The sequence below is a fragment of the Leucopleurus acutus genome (assembly GCF_964270905.1).
Source record: "Leucopleurus acutus genome assembly, chromosome: 10".
Classification (NCBI taxonomy): domain Eukaryota; kingdom Metazoa; phylum Chordata; class Mammalia; order Artiodactyla; family Delphinidae; genus Leucopleurus; species Leucopleurus acutus.
The window spans coordinates 28,049,448-28,069,605 of record NC_139153.1 but is presented as its reverse complement, the minus strand read 5'-3'; the positions used below and the strand labels follow the sequence as shown (position 1 = coordinate 28,069,605).

General features: G+C 47.5%; 1 protein-coding gene across 2 annotated transcripts in view; it reads left to right on the top strand.

The window, feature by feature from the left end:
* PTPRG (protein tyrosine phosphatase receptor type G) overlaps positions 1 to 20,158 on the top strand; it is a 736,510-nt gene that overhangs the window by 608,724 nt on the left and 107,628 nt on the right. For both annotated transcript variants that reach the window (XM_082848957.1, XM_082848956.1), the window contains exons 9-11: positions 10,621 to 10,805; positions 13,762 to 13,870; positions 19,826 to 19,875. In XM_082848957.1, coding sequence (XP_082705083.1) covers positions 10,621 to 10,805; positions 13,762 to 13,870; positions 19,826 to 19,875 — 344 coding nt within the window. The remainder of the gene's footprint in view (positions 1 to 10,620; positions 10,806 to 13,761; positions 13,871 to 19,825; positions 19,876 to 20,158) is intronic.

Below are 20,158 nucleotides of genomic sequence, written 5' to 3'. Positions count from 1 at the left end.
CCATCGAATCTGAATGAGATCCTTGCCAGGTAGAGTGATCTTGGTTGTAGGTTCTTCCCTTTCATCACCTTAAGTATATCATGCCACTCCCTTCTGGCTTGTAGAGTTTCTGCTGAGAAATCAGCAGTTAACCTTATGGGAGTTCCCTTGTATGTTATTTGTCGTTTTTCCCTTGCTGCTTTTAATAATTTTTCTTTGTCTTTTTTTTGTCTTTTCTTTGTCTTTTTCTTTGTCTTTCTTTGCCAATTTGATTACTGTGTGTCTCGGCGTGTTTCTCCTTGGGTTTATCCTGTACGGGACTCTCTGCGCTTCCTGGACTTGGGTGGCTATTTCCTTTCCCATGTTAGGGAAGTTTTCGACTACAGTCTCTTCAGATATTTTCTGGGGTCCTTTCTCTCTCTCTTCTCCTTCTGGGACCCCTATAATGCGAATGTTGTTGCGTTTAATGTTGTCCCAGAGGTCTCTTAGGCCGTCTTCATTTCTTTTCATTCTTTTTTCTTTATTCTGTTCTGCAGCACTGAATTCCACCATTCTGTCTTCCAAGTCACTTATCCGTTCTTCTGCCTCAGTTATTCAGCTGTTGATTCCTTCTAGTGTAGTTTTAATTTCAGTTATTGTATTGTTCATCTCTGTTTGTTTTTTAATTCTAGTTGATCTCTTGATATGGCCATTGGGATCACTTAAAAAGATAGCTCACGGGATCTTAGATCTTGGATGGTGTTTAGAAAAGTCTCTCAGTGCTGAGGACAGCTATAGGACTCTACATGACCCAGGTGTTTCTTCATGATAAACAAGGCCATAACATCATCTCAGCCATGGGAAGTAGGAGACTTGTCCAGCTTCAGTATAAGTGCACTGGGCATTTGCACACCTGCGCCCTTGTTTCTGGTGTAGACCCTTGGTCGGAGCCTATGACTAGAGCAAGGCTGCAGGAGAAGTTCAGAGGTACCATGTAGAAAGGATGCTGTGCTCAGTTAAAGGGGGATAGGTCCACTGTGCCCTTTTGGCAGGACATCACAGCATGTTAAATCTGGAAAGGAGGGAAGGGCTTCGGGGCACATGGAATCCCGCCTTCCACCCGGTGTCTGAGAAACAGCTGTTCTCAAGTAGGGCTTGGATGATGTACACTCTGGACTTCGCCACCTCCCTGAGTGCCAAGCTGAACAGTGCTTTCCCCTGCACAGGACAGAGGCACTGCCCCTGGCCTTTAGCTCTCAGCGGCAGAGGGATATCTCATAGAAGATGGACTCCAGGGAAGTAGGTCAGGAATAACATAATGGGGAAAGTCAAACCTGCGTGCTTGGAGGACTCTGGCTGCTGCTGTTGTGTTTGGAGCACGTGGCTCCATCATATGCACAGTGTAAGAAAGTTTTCCAGTTTGCTGTCTTCCAGGGTAGTTGCCACAGAGCTTCTAACGCTCAGTTGTTGGCTGAGAAACGGAATTGCACACCAAGGCTTGTTCGTGGGAGCGGAGGGAATGCTGTGGGATGGTGTCGAAAAGAACTCCACAGGTGTATTAGGGAAACTTAGTTCTCCCTCCTGAGTAGGTTCTCCACCTCTTGTGTGTTTCTCCTTTACTTTTACACAGAATCCTTCACTTCTGGTCACCAGATATGGGGGCAGGGGTTTCAGCACAACAAGCAGTTCTCTGCAACACCAGCTGGGTGTCCTACAGTGTAACTCCATTCCAACGCTGGCCTCTGTCCCACAAGACTGCTTCCACCCCCACTTCAGATGCCAATCGCAAGTAGGAGATCCCCAAATTACCCGTAACTTCTGTCCGATTTGGTTACAAATTGGAGGTACCCACGATTTCCTCCTCTGGTTTGATTAATTTGCTGGAGTGGCTCACAGAACTCAGGGAAGCACGTACTTACATTTACCAGTTTATTAAAGGATATGACACAGGGTGCAGATGAACAGCTGGATGAAGGGAAACATAGGGCAAGGTCTGAGCGGGTCCTGAGCACAGGAGCTTCTGTCGCCATTGAGTTGGGTGTGTTCACCCTCCCAGTGTACGGATGTGTTTTCTTCTTTGAAGGAAACAAAAACTCTAACTTGAAAAAGATATATCCATCCACATGTTCATTGCATTATTTACAAATACCCAAGATAAGGAAACAACCTAAGTGTCCATTGGTAGATGAATGGATAAAGAAAATGTGGTATCTATATAATGGCATATTATTAAGCCATAGAAAAGAATGAAATCTTGCCATTGGCAACAACATGGGTGGACTTTGTGGGCATCATGCTAAGTGAACTAAGTCAAACAGAGAAAGATAAATACCATATGATCTCACTCATATGTGAAAACAAAAACCGAGCTCATAGATACAGGCAACTGACAGGGGTGGGGGTGGGAGAAAGGAGTGAACTGTTTTTTCGATTGTTTTTTAGTTTAAATAAACTGAATGATTGTTTTAAAAGAAATTTAAAAAAAGGATAAGAGATGCTCCTAGTATCACTTCGGAAGTTACAAGGGTTTTAGGAGCCCTATGCTGGGAACCTGGGGCAGAGACCAATACATATATTTTCTGTTATAACAGGTTAGAGCTTGCATTATTTAAGACACCTTAGATTTAAAACTTGAAAGCAGTTGCCCTAGTGCTTGGGGGAACTTGGGGTCTCCCACATCATGAGAAGGTGGTCCTCCAGCAATGTCTGGCCAGAGCTGCCCAGGGATGAACCCAGCTCCACACACTTCACTTCATTTGAGACGTGGTCTCAACCGTCTTCCTCCTCATTCTCTGCTTGCCAAGCCTTGCTAGTTTTCTTTCCAGTTTTCCCGCCTGAGGGCCTTTGCACGAGCTGTTTTTCTGTCTGCCATATCTAAGCCTCCTTCCTTCCTGCTCATTTTCTCTTTTTATAAATTTATTTTATTTATTTTTATTTGTGGCTGTGTTGGGTCTTCATTGCTGCGTGCGGGCTTTCTCTAGTTGCGGCGAGCGGAGGCTACTCTTTGTTGCGGTGCACGGGCTTCTCATTGAGGTGCCTTCTCTTGTTGCGGAACACGGGCTCTAGGCACGTGGGCTTCAGTAGTTGTGGTGCGTGGGCTCAGTAGTTGTGGTGCATGGGCTCAGTAGTTGTGGCTCACAGGCTCTAGAGCGCAGGCTCAGTAGTTGTGGCGCACGGGCTTAGTTGCTCCACGGCATGTGGGATCTTCCCGGACCAGGGCTTGAACCCGTGTCCCCTGCATTGGCAGGCGGATTCTTAACCACTGCGCCACCAGGGAGATCCCTTCCTGTTCATTTTATAAACACCTAATCAGTTCAAATATCACTGTGCTCAGTAAGCCTTTCCTAACCAATCCCTCAAATCTAGGTTAGTGTGTTTATTAAACCTTTTTACAGAATTCCTATAATAGTTTCCTTAAAAGCATGTAATCACATAATCCTTACTGCTGGGAGTATCTAACCTTTTTGGTGCCACGGGCCCTTTCAGCCATCTAGTGAATCCCATGGGGGAGTGCTGCACCCTGCACCACCACAGCTATTTCCAGCCTCCCCGTGATGGCTTGAGGGACCACGAGCTTAGTCTATATTTCTGATGGGGGAGAATGGTTACTTGGACTGCGCCCAGTTTTTGAAGGCCTCGAAGGAGTCGGAGGCTGCTCTGGAAATTGTCAAGAGACCCACATTCTCATCTGTCATTGCGAACAAAGAAAACCAGGAAGGCAGAGGGAGTGGGAAGGAAGCTTTTTGTGCCAAGTATTGTTAACCAGGGAAGAAGCACAGACCTGAGCCATAGTAGTGATGCATTGTGTCTGCGTGGGACAGTTTTCACCTTTTAAGCACTTTTGAGTTACCCTCCTGACCTCTTCATTGCCGTCCTGCAGATAGGAAGATAGATGTGGGAGGTGTTTGTGGCTAGAACGTATGTGGTGCTGCACCCCCGTCCCCTCTACTACAGGCTGCGTTCCAGTTCCCAGCCCTCCTCCCACCCAGCCCACCTCCCAGCCCTCGGCCCAGCCCAGTGACTTGGTGTCTCTGGACCCAGTGTCTTCTTTCATCTTTAGGGGAGAGGGTGCCCTTGTGGACCGTCTGAGAGGAAGACACGGAGCCTGGCCCGTGGCGTGTGCTTGGCAACTCCAAGTAGAGAGAGTCCGGGTGTTGTAAATCCCCAAAATGCCAGAGCTGGGCTCCGGCTTTGATCCGGTTCCGGCAGCTTCGCCCATGCAGTTTCCCTTTCGTGAGCTCTCGGGCATGGAGCGGGGAAGATGACACCCCGGAGCCCCAAGGTGCCAGGTTTGAACTCCTACGCGATTGGCTTTGGGGGATTTTGTGTTTACCTAGACATTTTGGATACAGCCCTTCAAAAAGAGAAATCCTTCCCTGAGACCATGTCTTTGGAAATTTCCCCTAAAGGCCATAAAGAAATGACAGGCGGGCTTCCCTGGTGACGCAGTGGTTGGGAGTCCGCCTGCCGATGCAGGGGACACGGGTTTGTGCCGGAGCCTGTGCTCCGCAGCGGGAGAGGCCACAGCAGTGAGAGGCCCGCGTACCGCAATAAAAAAAAAAAAAAAGAAAAAAGAAATGACAGGCGTTTGAGCTGTCTGAGTCTAGGCTGGTGGCTTTGTTCAGCTGAGAGGTTCCCTTCTGCTGAAGAGGAGACGTTGCTCCTGCTTCCCTGCCAGGCAGGCGGGTCCCTGGTGGGCGGCATCTGTCTCCCCTGTGGTCCTCCGCTGGGCTGGTGTATGACGTCACCGCACCCCACCCCGCAGGAGGCAGCCGTTTCCTGTCTGTTGACGAGCTCCGTAAGAGGCGGATGGCGCCGAATCGCTGTGTTTGAGCAATGCTGTTCATCTGACACCTGATCAATGATTGGCCCGTTGCCTTACGTGTGAAACTTGGAGGGGTCCAGTGGTGGGAGGAGACCCCAGGGAGGACTTCAAATCCAAATCGTTGAAGGCGCTTGGAAGTTACACTAACTTTCACAGAGAAAGGGTCCCGTTAGTTTATCTCAAACGGCCCAAAGGAAGAGGATCGGGGGTAGGAGAATCTCTCATTTACTCGTGGAACCACTGAGAAAATATCCTTGACGTTGATTGAGAATCAGTGGACCTTGGGTCCTCTGCTAGAAGCCTCTTCATAATTTAACGAAGGCTGGGGTCCTAATTACAGGCGGTTCAGAATGCGGGCAGGAATTCTCAGAGCTGGTAGGGCATCGTCCGAGGTGCCTGTGAAAAGCAATCAGACACCAGTGAGAAGGTAATCAGGCCCCCAGAAGGGGAGGCTGACGTCAGGAGCCCCTCTCGGGGGACGTTCGTTTAGAGAGCCAGGTGTGGCACCTCCCTCATGGTTAAAAGGCTTTGATTTTGCGCAGAGGGATGTCTCCAGACGATTGGTCAACTCCCTGTGTTAGGTGCATTTGCAATGGCCATTTGTCAGGGGTGTTGGGCACCTGTTCTCCGCCTAAGGCCGGGCTCCTGGTGCTTGTTTTAGATCAGTGGGAAACTCACCTGGCCTTGGGGGCCAGGCAGCTGTGGGTGAAGGCAGTGGGGAGGGGCGGGGACTGCGGCAGATGCGAGCACACACACCTGTCTGAAGGGGGCCTGCACTGCCACCCAGGAAACCACTGCCATGCGTGGTTGCAGGCCCAGTTTAAAAAGCCAGCTTTATATGTTTTCAAACACTGTGTGGGCCTGGCAGCTTGTCCCCTGCGTGTGCCACTGGGCGTCAGGCCCTCAGATTCTGGTTGACCCACAGCATTCTCTGATTGTTACCCCAGCTCTGTGAGGAGGTTATTATTACCTGGTACTAGCCACCCATTTTACAGATGAGAACACAAGGGTCCATATGAGTCTGGCTCCAAAGCCCACCTTTTATTATACGAGCTCTTCTAAACTGTCCCTTCTGTGATGTACCACAGTGCTGCTTTTGTCTGTGATACTTGGAATCTGGGGGGAGGTTTTGTTGGAAAGAAGGGTGTGCATCCCTGAAAAGGCCGGCAAAGTTTGGAAGCACAAGGCCCGAGTTCTTTGGAGGGTGTCTGGTCATCTCACCTCCCCCAGGGGCATGATGAGCACGTTGAGGGAGGGGGCCGAGGGGCCCGGGGAGCACAGGGGAGACCTCGGCGGGGAAGCCAGAGCTTCAGGGAGATTGGGTGTGGGCTGGCCACAGAGGAGTCAGTAAGGTCAGAGACGTGGAAGGGGTCACGTCACATGGGACCCGTGGGCCAGGGCAAGGCCAAGGGGTCGATTCCGTCCACTCAGGGCGCCGTTCGTTCAGCCCAAATTTACAGGGAGCCCACTGTGTGCTAGGCTCTGACTTAGTACCGAGGACAGTGTAGCAAACAAGACAGAAAGTGTGCAGCCTCGTGGAGCTTACATTCTAGTAGGGGAGTGTGATTGCCCATTACAGACAGTCCATGAGGTCAGCAGTGTCACGCCACGTAGTACTGAGCGCAGGAAGATCTCAGCTCTGCAGGGGAGGGAGCCTCTCAGGCTGTGTGAGGGGCAGGATATGGCACAAACAACACAAACGCAGTCGGTAAACGTGTTTCAAACAAAGGCTTGGCCTCCCTTTAGCTTCTACGTCTGGAATCACCAAACCACTGATCCACAGGCCAAAACTCTCCCACCAGCACCTCCTGTACAGCCAGGAGCTGAGAGTGGTGTTTCTATGTTAAAAAGTTGAAAAAAATGCAAAGAAGAAAGTTTCATGACACATGGAAATGGTATGAAATGGCAACGCAGGGTCCATAACCAGTTTCATTGCAGCAGAGCCACGCCCATCATGTCCGGATGACCTCAGCTGCTTCTGTGCTTCATAGGCAGAGCTGCGTAGCTGTGACAGAGACCATATGGCCGGCAAAGCCAAGCACACTTACTGTCCTGCCCTTTACAGAACGTGTGTGCCAACCCCTGTCCTAGGTCCTCCTTGTAATCTGCAAATGCTTCTTCCAAATCTGGCCCAGAAAACTCCACCGTCTCAGGGAAGTGAAGAGCAGAGGGGAATTTTCTTTTCCACCTGCTCTTCCCTTAAGCCGAGATGGGCGAGCCTCAGCCTCCAAGCCTCTGGCCCAGTGCTCCCACGTGTAGCCTCAGACAGGTGTGGATCTTGGAGGCCCCTCAGTTACAGAATTCTCCACCCCCGCCCCGGCAGGCTGTCCAGTGGTGAAGACTGTACGCTCCCACTGCAGGGGGCATGGTTCGATCCCCGGTCAGGGAACTAAGATCCCGCATGCTGCACAGCGTGGCCCAAAAAAAGGTGGTCCTGTTAGAGTGAGGCCAGGCCGTCCTCCTTTGTGAGCCTAAACCAATATTTTCTAGTCCATTGAGACAGTGGGATTCTGTCCTTTCATTCAGAACAGTATTACCAAGCTTTTCTTGACAAGGCAACATATCCGTGACTTAGTAAAAGACAACGAGAACAACAAATACACTCACAGGGCCATAATGCGTTGTATCCCATTTATATCAGATTGCATGTATGTGTTTTTACACATGCATGAAGATGTTGGATCCCCAGAAAGTTAACACTGGTTGTCTCTGGATACTGGGATTTCGGGTGATTTTTTAAAACTTTCTTCTTCTTACTTTTTTGGATGACTTGGATTCTTTTTAAAAACATTAACATGAATCATCTTAATGAGCAAAGAAAAAGCCAGCTATTTTTATTTCAAAGAATAAATAAGAAGAATGGTTGCATCCGCATGTGGGTGATAGGATTATTTATGTGGTTATGATGTAACTGTTAAGAGATACATGCATCCCCCCCGTACGGCTCACCCCTAATTGGAGCAGGGGAGTGATGGCTTCAGAATGAAGGAGATAAGTAAAAACATAGGGGGAGGTGAGAAAAGATGTAAAAGTCAGAAAATCTGACATGTCATCAATGGAGGGACACGAGCTTCCGAGTATACAAATCTCCTTGGTTCATTATTGGTACTTGGAAAGATGGGAGTGTAGATCTTTCCCCATTCCTCCCCCTTCCCAGCCCCGCCCTCTTGAGAAACTGTAAACCACTGAGACGTTAGGGTATTTTAAAATGGTATGTGAGTGCCACCTAGTGTCAGCAGTCTGTCATTTCACCCCCCCGTCTCTGTGGGAGCCTTAACATCACATTCTTTCTTTGATGTCCCTGCTCCGGTGGCATTTGCGCAGCAGGCAGCGAAATACCTCCCGGGGTTCTGCAGGGCAGTGGGGATGCCTCATTAATTTATCCCTTCCTTCTTGTCTCAGTTGCACAAAGCGAATCTGTCTGACTGAAGCAGGGTTTGGCAGTCGAAGAGCCAAAGGCTGCCTCCCTGTCAAAACCAATCTCCGCTTTTCTCCATCAGCCAGCTGCTTAGAGCTGGGTCCCTGCTTCTCTGGCAGGAAAGCCATCCTCCCCAGGGCTGCCTTGGGCTTGGGGCTCTTGTGGAGCAAATAGGGGACTCTGGCTCGTGGTGGGCTGCATGGCTTGGAGATGGGCTCCTGGGAGAACCCAGAACCAAGCCCCACATCCCCTGGCCCGTCCCCTCCAGGGCTGCTCCCCTGCTGCCCCCCAAACCCCAGCGTCATCCTCACTGCGTCCCTCGCCCTCATGCCTCTCCTTGTCCAGCGCATCGCCAGCCTTTGCCTCTATCTGCTCCAGAACCTGCTGTTCTCTCCTAGGTAGACAGGCACCCAGCCATCTGCAGCACCTCCTGACAGGCCTCTCTGCTCCTCTCTTAGCCCCTCTGGGCTCTTCTTTGCTCAGCTGAAGCTCCAGGGAGCTTTGTGAAGTGCACACCTGCCTGCGTCGTTCTCTGGTCCGCATCCTTCCCGTGGCTTCGGAGTACTGTAGGGCAAAAGCCAGAACCTTCATCTGGGCCTGAGAGGCTCCCCGCTCCGCTGGCCTCCCCTGAGCCAGCCCCACTGCCTTCCTTTGGGCCCCTCAGGCCTTCTCCCTGCTGAGGTCCCTTGGCCGGCCTCCCCTCTTCTCCTGACCCCCACGTAGTGAATCTCCACGCAGTTCTCAGTTGGATGCACCTGCCTCTAAAGAGTCTTCCCTGGGCCCTGTAGCATGAATCAAGTCTCCCTAGAAAGTGCTTGGAAAATACAGCGTTCCTCTCCTCCCCTCCGCCCATCCCATCCCAGTGTGTGATAGTAGCTGTACACATGTCATTCTTTGATGAATTCCCATCTCCCCCTTTAGACCTGTAGTTCTCAGGGGTGTTTGCCCCCCCCCCCCAGGGACATTTGGCGATACCTGGGGACATTTTTGGTTGCTTTAACTTGGGGGGAGTGCTACCGGCATCTAGTGGGTAGAGGCCCAGGATGTTGCTAAACATCCTACAGTGCATGTGACAGCCCCCAAGAGCAAAGGGTCTTCTGGCCCAAGAGGCCAGTGCTGCTGAGGTTGAGAAACCCTGCTTCAGAATGGGAGCCCTGTGCGGGCAGGAACCAAGGCCCCTGGGAAAGTGCACATCTGGAGGGCCAAAATGTCGCTGTTAATGGCTGACTTGATACTCCCAGCTCTGAAATGGGTTTGTTAGTAGATAGGTATAGAGCCGCCACCTTCCTTCAAACCTGCCGGCCACAAGGAATAAACAGGGCAATTAGCCTGGCTTTCCCTTTGCCCTCCCTCAGGATAGTTACATAGAGTTCTGCTGGTCCAGAGAAAGTCGTCCTGGTTCTTTGTGCGTTTGCTTTAAAATTATTTAAAGTCTCCTTTGGCATCGTATTTGTTTATACTGTGATCTATTTACAATAAAATGTCATCTACAATTTTAGTTAGCTGGGACATTCCACATGTCAGGTGGCCTGGCTTCTAAAAAAATTCATTGTGGAAGAAGAGGCCAGATGAGGATGCTAGATTAAAAGAAGTTAAAGCATTATAATACTGCATGTGACATGTCATGTGGGCGGGGAAAGGGTTATATAAATAATCTTTTGGAGAGAGTTGGGGAAATTTGAATAGGGATGATGTAAATGTCAGATAATATCAAGTTAGTGTTTATTTTCTTAGGTATGACCGTAGTCAGCTTGGGCTGCTGTAACAAATAGCATAGACTGGGTGTCTTACAAACAACAGAAATTTATTTCTCACCGCTCTGGAGGCTGGGAGGTCTAAGATCAAGGTGCTGGTAGACTCACTGGCTGGTGAGGACCTGCTCCCTGGTTCACAGACAGCCGTCTTCTCACTATGTCCTCACGTGGCAGAAGGGGTGAGGGAGCTTTCTGGGGCCTCTTATGAGGACATTAATCCCACCCATGAGGGCTCCACCGCCATGATCTAATTGTCTCCCCAAGTTCGACGCCCTAATACCATCCCATTGGGCATTAGGTTTCAACACATGAATTTGGGGGGCACACAGACACTCAGACATTGCCGTTATAGAGGAGAATGTCCTTATTCTTAGGAGATACAGACCTGAGTTTAAGGAGTGACGTTCAGAATGTCTGCAACTTGCTTTCAGTGACACAGCAGGGAAGCATGTGTGCGTGCGTGCGTGCGTGTGTGTGTGTGTAGGTAGAGAAGGGGGGAGGGAGAACAGGTGTGGCAAAATGTTAGCAGCCGGTGGATCCCAGCGATGGGGGCGTGGGTGCTCCCCGTCCTACTGTGTCAACCTTTCGAGGTTGCAGTCTTGAGGAACACGGGGCGTGTACGTATGTAGTGCCATGAGGCCCTGAGCTTGGCCGTGTGTCTTCAGTCTGCAGCTCCCCGCCCGTCCACATGAAGGTGCAGCCCCTGAACCAGACAGCACTGCAGGTGTCCTGGAGTCAGCCGGAGACCATCTACCACCCACCCATCATGAACTACATGATCTCCTACAGCTGGACCAAGAACGAGGATGAGAAGGAGAAGACGTTCACGAAGGACAGCGACAAGGACTTGGTAACACCTCCCTGTTCTGAGTCAGGCTGTCTGTAGCAATGGGAGGGGCCCCTGCGCATCTTACCTGTGGCATCCCAGCCCTACGCTGCCTGCCGAGGACGGGTGCCACCGGGGTGAACCGGGGCCGGAGCCTGCCCGGGCTCCATTCCGCCTTTATACCTGATGGCTCTACCACCAGGAAGAGTTAATTTCTTTGTAACTCGGCCCTTCAAAACTGACTGCTTTTTCTTTCATTATTTTAAAAAAAAAAAAGTCCGAAAGCCTCCACGAAGCGCTTGTCATCTGCTAGCGTTGCTGTAAATGTTAGGTGAGTTCTGCAGTTGTAGAGCAGGGCCTAGCACAGAGCGAGCACCGGGTCAGTACTGGCTGTTACTACTATGGCAGCTGTCGCCCCCACCCTCCTCCCCACACCATGCAGCTTTCCGAAGTCCCCACCACTCCCTTCTGTCACATTTCATCTGCCTCATACATTCCGACCTGCTAGACCCCAGTGACCACGGAATTTTTAGCCACCGCTCTCAGACTCTCAGACGCTGTAATACCTGACCTCACTTTGAGCTACGCATGCCCAATCCAGCTGCTCATCTTAAATGTGCATAAATATTTAGTGGCCAGTCCCCACCAAGGCCCTTCAGAACAGACGTTTGCAGAAGCCATCTTCTTCCCCTGCAAAAGCAATCCCTCCAACAAGCGCTGCTCTTTACATCTTTGCAGGGAAACTCAAAGTGACACATTTGGGTTTGAAAGCCTGGCGTTTATTGTTAATCAAAAGAAGTCTTTGGGATAATGAAGCCCATAATTGTATATGCACATGGAAAACGTAATAGCACTGAGTGGGATCCTTAATGACTGTTAGCACCTTTTTTCCTCCCCGTACAGGGTCCCCGGGGCCCATTCAATCAGTTATAGAATAATACTTTTCGTATTCCTTTAGATGAAGATTCTTTTACTTCATTTCCATTTATGTTTTCAATTTTCCCACTAGACATTGTTATCTGGGTCACATTAGGGAATGATGAGCTTCATGAAATCGGAGAGGAATCTATTGAAAGGTACCCAAGGTTATGATGTGTTTTAACCTTTGTCACGACGGGAAGTCCGTGAGGGATGTTTCTCTGAACTAAGGTGGCTTGCATTAATCAGCAGAAACTATCTAGGCGCTTATTTGGTTTCTTATTCTAAGTGGAAAATAATTAAACATGCAGAGATGAATAGATAACCGGCTTGGAGTGAATTCTAATAAATCCCTGCATAGATGGAGCAAAGCTATTGCTCTGAACAGAAGATGGGGCTGGAGGTTTAGAGTATGAGGCATAAATGAGTTTCAGAGAAAGAGAGAGCTGTAGAGAAAAACGTGCTTTGACAGCAAGTTATTTTTTTATAAGAATTTCTAGGGGTGGTTATTTTCTTTGGGGACACACAAAATTAATTAATTCCTCAAGAAGTTGAGAGTGCTGACTTAGTGGCAGCAAAGCTATCCTCCAACTTAGGGTTCACGTGGCCCAGAAACCTAAAAGTCATACTGAACATTTTCCCGGCATTCATTTTCCGGCATCCACGTCTCTCTCTCACGCCCTCACTGCCGACCTGTGGGACAGGTGTTACTGCCTCCTTTTTCCAAAAGAGAGAAATGAGGCTGAAAGTGAAATAACTTGACCCCAACCTCCTCCTCTCACCAGGAATCCATTTGCTAGGCAACAGATAGCAGGTGTGGGCACAATAACATTTTAATGCCTCTTCAGAGGTTTGCAGTAGCTGCACTGGGAAAAACCCACTCAGTGGTTAAGCTCCCAGAGCTGCTTTCTGGACTTGGCCCACAATGCGATGACAAGACATTTCATCCATTAGGGAGTCTTTGAAAATCAGTTGCTTTTGTTGTTTGTTTCTTCAGGAAGCAAGCCCTGCCGGCTTTTTAGGTAATTTCCATTTTCTGATTTTTAAAAGACTCTTGGAATAAAGCTTTGAGGAATGGGGGTCTGGATTTGGCTTGTGATGTTGGGACCAGGGGTTGGGAAACTTTTTCTAGAAAGGGTCAGACAGTTAAGATTTTAGGCTTTAAGGGCTATATGGCCTCTGTGGGCAGCTACTCAACTCTGCCGTCAAAGGGTGAAAGCTGCCATAGCAACAGGTAAATGAACGGGCGTGGCTGTGTGCCAACAAAACTTTATTTACAAAAGACAGACAGCGGGCCAGCTTTGGGCTGTTGGCCGTCGCTTGCCACCCCTGTGTTAGACTGGGAGTGTGCTTTCCATTTTGTGGTGTGGACTACCTACGAACAAGGCTTGCCCAGCCTTTGTTGTACAGCGCTCACAAGAGCCCTGTGAGGGAAATATTACTCTGTCCATTTAACAGTTGAAGGGAGCAGAGGCCAAAAGACATTGAGCAACTGACTCGGAATCACACAGCTGGTGAGTGGTGTGACACAGGTAGATCTCCTGTCCTCTGACCTCTAGTCAGGTGTTCTAGCATCGTGCCCCATATCTTCCAAGGTCAAGGTACAACAATGCCTTTAAACTGCAAAGAAACAGAGATTTTGTTGTGGCTGCGCTAATCTCTGCCTGGCCCTGGAAATTCAGTACACCTGATAATTCTAGAGGCTGTCTAGGGTAAATCATTATCGTTTCTAAGGTAGAGTAGTCCCAGCCTCGTGAGTATAAAGAGGGCTGAAGACACGTTCCAAGCCCGCGTCAAGTATCTGAGCCAAGACGACTTTTTGTTCTCTCACCCTACACATTTCCGTGTCGAAAACAGATTCCCAGATGAGGTTATCTCTGAAAGCTCATTTTTCTCAAGGTGAGCCTTTGGTCAGTGAGGAAACATCATGTTTGTCCTGCTTTGCCTTGGTACCCAGAAACCTACAGGCAACACTTAACATTCTCTTAGGTTTGGCTTTCAAATGTAAAGTGTGCTCTGGCCTTCCAAACCGGGTCACTGCCTGTTCTTTCCTCCCCTGCAGAAAGCCACCATTAGCCCTGTCTCACCTGACAGCCTTTACCTGTTCCGGGTCCAGGCCGTGTGTCGCAATGACATGAGGAGTGACTTCAGCCAGACCATGCTTTTCCAAGGTGAGGAGCCGCCCTTCCTGTCTGCCCTGCATCCCCCGGGTCCCTTCTCCCTTTGGGCTTTGTCTTTTTTCCCGTTCAGGTGCTTGGACACAAGAATACAAACCTGGCCTCAGCATCAGTGTGGGGTTTGCAATAACGCCTGAAAAGCCTGGGGAATTTAGGCCCGTCTTTTTGGTTGGGGGTTTCACAGGCCAGAAGAGGGGAAGAAGGATGAAGTGTTGATTATTTTTTTAATTACTGTTATTTTCCAACTGTGGAGAACCAAGTATTTGTCTAATACTGTGTCAGATCACAGAATCACCTCCTAGTCGTGTGGAGGAATATCGTCTTTGGATTTCTAACATGATTCAGTTAGCTGATTTAGGGTCTAGTGGAAAGTTTCAGACAAGCACTAGGGTGAGCCTAGAGGAGCATTCACTTTGGTGCAGAATTCAAAGGAGCTCTTAAAAACTCTGTCATCAAGATACATTGTATTTCAATGGAATATATATATATATATATTTGGCTGTGTTGGGTCTTCGTGGTGGTGCGCACGCTTCTCACTGCGGTGGCTTCTCTTGTTGAGGAGCACGGGCTCTAGGTGCACGGGCTTCAGTAGTTGCAGCATGCGGGCTCCATAGTAGTGGCTCACGGGCTCTAGAGTGCAGTCTCAGTAATTGTGGCGCACGGGCTTAGTTGCTCCGCGGCATGTGGGATCTTCCCGGACCAGGGCTCAAGCCCGTGTCCCCTGCATTGACAGGCAGATTCTTAACCACTGCGCCACCAGGGAAGCCCAATGGAATATTTTTTTAAAAGCAAAATCAATGCAAAAGATTCTTGAACAAAATATCGAACTTTTGCGTAAAGACAGGATCCACTCTGTCTTACTTGCCCCGACCTAATCCCAGTCCTGGTTCCAATAAAACTTTGTTGACAAAAATTGGCAGCCAGCCAGTGGGGCGTAGTTTGCAGACCTGGTTTGGTGAGGGGCGCTAAGACCAGCATGAAGGGAGCAACCAGGGCATTGGGCTTTGCTCTGCCGGTCTGATGCCCTCCCTGGTAAGGTGGTTTACTTCCTGAATCCTCAGTTTCTGAGACACCTACACACCAGGCCAGGGATTCTTAACTTTTGCGAGTCATGTATCTGATGAAGACTTCGGACACTTTCTCTAGAAAGATGCCAGAATTTTGCGTAGTATAGCTTTAGGGGCCCCATAAAACCTGCAGGCTGTGGATCAGCTCCATTGTCTGGAATCCTGTGAGCAATGCACATTCATGGGCCCCTCTCAGACTAATGGTCTCAGAATCTCAGAGGGCGGGGCCCAGGAATCTGAATTTTAACCAGATGGCTCAGGTACCAGGCGTGCACATTACAGATTGAGAAGAGCTGGCTTAGAGCCAGGGCCCTGACATGAGGGCCCCAAGGTTGAGTCCTGGCTGCCACTTAGTGTTTCTGCGACTCTGAGAATGTTGACTGGCTTCTCTAAGCTGCAATTTCACAGTCCAGAAGTGGTAGTCGTGAGAGTGCCGACCTCACAGGGTCCTTGTAGAGTGACAGGGGGTGACGCATGTTAACTGATGAGCACAGTGCCTGGTACTAACTATAAATACCCCCTAAGTATGAGGTTTAATATAAAAAGTAATAAATGATGAACCCAGGATAAGAAGCCCTTCAGCTGAGAGTCCCTCCAAAGATCCCTTCTAGCTTTGCAATTTTGCATCTAGTATTGAAATATTCTTTGCTAATGTTCACATTATCTCATCCTTCCATTTAAACTAATTGAAATGAGCATGGCTGTATTTTTTCTCACAAATAAATCACACTCGCCACGTCCACCTTTGCCCTGAATGTATTGGCCCACCTGCCTGTGTTGAGGAGGGTCCGAAAGCCAAGGCCAGGTCTACGCCAGCCCAGGGGAGAGAGCACGGGAAGCCAGAGTGGAGCCCCGGATCTTCCGGCACATAAATCATAATTGGGCCTTCCGTGCACTCCAGCTAGGAGCCTGGAATCCGCAGCACCGCCTTTCTTGATTAATAGGCCCCTGAGCTCATTGGCTTCTGCACGGACTTTGAAAAATTAAATGTTTGTAATGTAATGCAATTCAAAACGGCCTTGTCAGCTGTAAATTCCAAGCACGGAATATTTAAAATGTCTGATCACGGTGACTTGTTGAAAATGGCCAGTGTCTCCTTTGTCTGCAGACTTTCTCTGCTCAGGGGTGGACATGTGTTTGCTCGTTTTCTGTACTGGTGTTTGTCCCTGCGTGTTAACAAGCATGTTAACAAAGGGGCACACAATGGCCTTAGCATCTTCCCTGCAGCAGTGGGCAGTGGAAAAACAAAATCTTCAGGTAAGCTAGCATGCCTTTTCTGGTGAGCCAAGTAGCAGTTTATGAGCAGTAGAGGCCGGTGTACAAAACTGGTCAACTCTTAGGACTGAAGTTTTAAAAGGGAAGGAGATTAACTTAGGGAATTTCATGGACACCTTTGTTCAGAATAATTAGGTTTCCCAGGGATAAAGTTTACCTCTGGTTTGGGAGCATGAGGAAGCCCTGTGGAATATTTACATTATTATAGTAAATAAAGCAATATTTATGTCCTGTATAATGTAATAAATAAGTGATGTTTACCTTACTGTAGTAAATATGATAATAATGGTAATCGTTATCTGTAGAGCGGCTCCCAGTTACAGAGCATCTGCCCATCGGTTATTTCATTTGACCTCGTGGCAACTTGTAATGCAGGTGTTATACGGAGGCAGAAATGACGTCCTGGGCAGTTGAGTAACTTGCGAAAAATCACTTGGCTACTAAGAAGAGTCTGATCTCTCATTCCAAAGCCCAATCATGTGTACACAACAACAGACCACCCCTAAAGCATAAATATTACCCTGTATCCCCGGTCTTCAACAAATGGCTAAAAAGATTGATTACTAAGTGTTCAAAAGGCTTTTTTGCAATTCTCAACAGTCATGGAAACTAGGGCCTCTTAAGCTTTTTCTTTGAGCCACAGACTCATTAGGCAGCCTGGCCCAGCCAACAGATCCTCTCTCAGAATGGTTTAAAATAAACAGGTAAAATACATAGGAAAGGAAACCAATTATGCTCAAATACGATTGTCAAAATGTTTTAAACAAATTGGGAACGTAGTCATCTGTGTGCTTCTTTTATGAAAGTATTAAATGACAAGTGGTGGGTCTATTAGCGACGGTGATTTCTGAATAGTGATGAACATAAGTGATACTCCGAAATAGCTCCAACAACTCTAAGGCAGTAGGAAGATACTCCCATTTCAATCGCAGAGTCGTAGGACGATCCTATTAAAATGCAGCTGAGATTTGGAGCTTGCGTTTCTCGTGCAAGGAAAAGCTGCCTCTCCGTGACAGCTTAGTGGGGGTGCGGGTCTCATTTTTTCCCCCCGTCCCTGAAGTCCACCGGGCTGGTGGACTCCTGATCTGAAAGCTCTTGTAGAAACTTTGTAGTCACCATGGCTAGAACTGACCCCAGTGGAAATTGTTCAAGATCGGTGAAAAGCGGGCATGTTGATGGAGTGGCCGGTTTGTTGGCCTTAAATTAAGGCCTTTGTAAAGGGCAGGGAAAGCAGGTCTCTTGGGGGCTTTCTTCCTGTCTTAACAAAGGGAGGTGTGTACACCTGTCTGAGGCAGTGCAGTATCGATCCCCAAGCAACTCACTGATGGTGGGAGGTTATATTTAGTGCCAGGCAGGAACTGTTTGCTCCCTAGGCTGCCTCATTTGACCTGGTTGTATTGACATCTAGATCGGTCTGTTCTCCACATTTGTCTCTTCACCCATTTCACTTTCCAGCTGAGCGAAGTGAATATATCGTTAACTTGGGGCTCGCAAATACAGGTGCCCCGGGGCCAGGCAGGGAACACATACAGATGAGGGGAGGGCCGTCAGTGGGAAATTGCAGAATGTGCCCTTCGAAAAGGGGTGACGGACACTCAGCACCGACCAAATGTTGCCCTGCAGGAAGGTGAGCTCAGTTTTGCCCAATATTGTGATTTTTCAGGGATGAGCAGGAAATTGGGATTTTTAGGTAAAAGTTGCTGTTTACAACGTTGGCAGCAAATTCTTTTTTTTTTTTTTTTTTTTTCCCAAAAAGCTTGCAGGGCAAATAAATATGTCGGGTACTTGCCCCACTTCTAGTTTAGATGAAAACTCCAGCAGGTACAAATGTTATTTATTTGGAGATTTAGCCGTTTTTTGCTAATGTTTCAGTGTCTTTTATGTATAGGAAGCAAACGTTTAGTTTATGTAAGACTGCTGTTTTTGAGATCAGCACAAAGAAGCAGTCTGATATATTTTTTAAGTTATACTGTTTAGCATTTCATTATTCACAATAGAGAAAAGGTGGATGCAATCTAGATGTCCATCAGCAATGAATGGGGAAACAAAATATGGTACATACAGACAGCAGAATATTATTTGGCCTTAAAAAGGAAGGAAATTCTAACACATGGGACAGCATGGATGAATCTTGAAGACATTATGCTAAGTGAAATAAGCCAGTTACAAAAAGACAAGTAAATATATATGACTCCACTTACATGAGATATATGGAGTACTAAAACTTACAGAAGGTAGAAGGATGGTTGCCGGGAGCTGCGGGGGGGGGGGGGGGGGAAGGGCAGGGGGAAGCTGGGACTTGTGTAATGGGTACACAGTTGCATTTCTGCAAGATGGAAACATTCTGGAGATCTGTGGCACGAGGATTTAGCACAACCGAACTGTACACTTAAAAGTGTTTAAGATGGTAAGTTTTATGTGTATTTTACCACAGTTAAACATTTTGTGTAGTTATATTGTTTAATACTAACACATGGGTGAACAGATCTGAAAGAAGGAAAGGACATCAGAAGGAGTAACCTGTGGCTAATATAAAAGAATTTGAGGGACCTCCCTCGTGGTCCAGCAGTAGAGAATCCGCCTTCCAATGTAGAGGACTCGGGTTTGATCCCTGGTCGGGGAACTAAGATCTCACATGCCGCGCGGCAAATAAGCCCGCGCTTCACATGCAGACTACAGAGCCCACGTGCCCTGGAGCCCATACGCTGCAACGAAAGATCCCACATGCCTCAACGAAGATCCCCCGTGCGGCAACAAAGACCCGACGCAGCCAAAAAAATGAATAAAGTAAATAAATATTAAAAACCAATGGAATTTGACCATTTAAAGCAACAGTGGTGATGTGTTACGAGGTTTTAAAACTTAAGTATTGATAGAAATAAAATATATGACAGTACACAAAAAGTGAGTTGGGCAAATAAATTACTGTACAGTTCTTACATTTTTAAGGAGAGATAAAAGTACTCGTTTAAGGTAAACTGTAATAAGTTTAGGATGCATATTATAGTCACTGAAAGGATAATATAAGAAATTATAACCAAAAAGACAATAGTGAAGAACAATGCGATAATACAATTTCATTTATAAGCAGTTCAAAAATAGACAAAACGCTGACAAAGATCAGAGTGGTGGCGACCTTAGGGAAAGGTCATGAGGGTACTGCCTGGATGGGTGCACATGCAAACCTGCTGGGGTGCTGGAGAATGTTCATATGTTAATATGGGAGGAGGGGAGTTACACAGGTGTTTACAGAGGTAAAAATTAATTGGACTCTACACTTAAGATTTGTGCATTTTAGAGTATGTAAGTTTGACCTTACGAATAAAATAGAAAAATGATTAAAACTTCTTAAAGTTGTAAATTAATAGCTTAAGACAGGAGTCAGCAAACTGTGGCCCACAGCCCAAACCTGACCCTCTACATGTTTTTTAATGACTCACAAACTAAGAAGGGTTTTACATTTTTTGATGGTTGGAAAACAAATCTAAAGAGGAATATTCATTTTATGACATAAAAATTATATGTATTTCAGATTTGTGTATGTAAGTGCAGTTTTGTCGAAACAACAAAGTTATATTGTTTACAGTGTAATTTCTTTGTTTCTCAGCTAATACCACTCGAATATTCCAAGGGACCAGAATTGTCAAAACAGGAGTGGTAAGTAGAGAATGTAATCGCTTTGTCGTGTCTGATTGGTAATTTGCATGCAGTTAAAACTGTCACCACGAGGTGGCAGTATGATGTTGTCTAAATGCTCAATGTGAAGCGGTTAAAATACTGAATAAATTACATTATTCACTCTTAAAATTCAATGCATTATAAAAACAGCCTGTGCGACAGAGTTAAACCAGTAGTGTTATACTGTTATAATTTTTGTAGAGATAAAAATTCTCCATATTTTTAATTATTTATTATTTGTGGGAGCATAGGACGTAAGAGT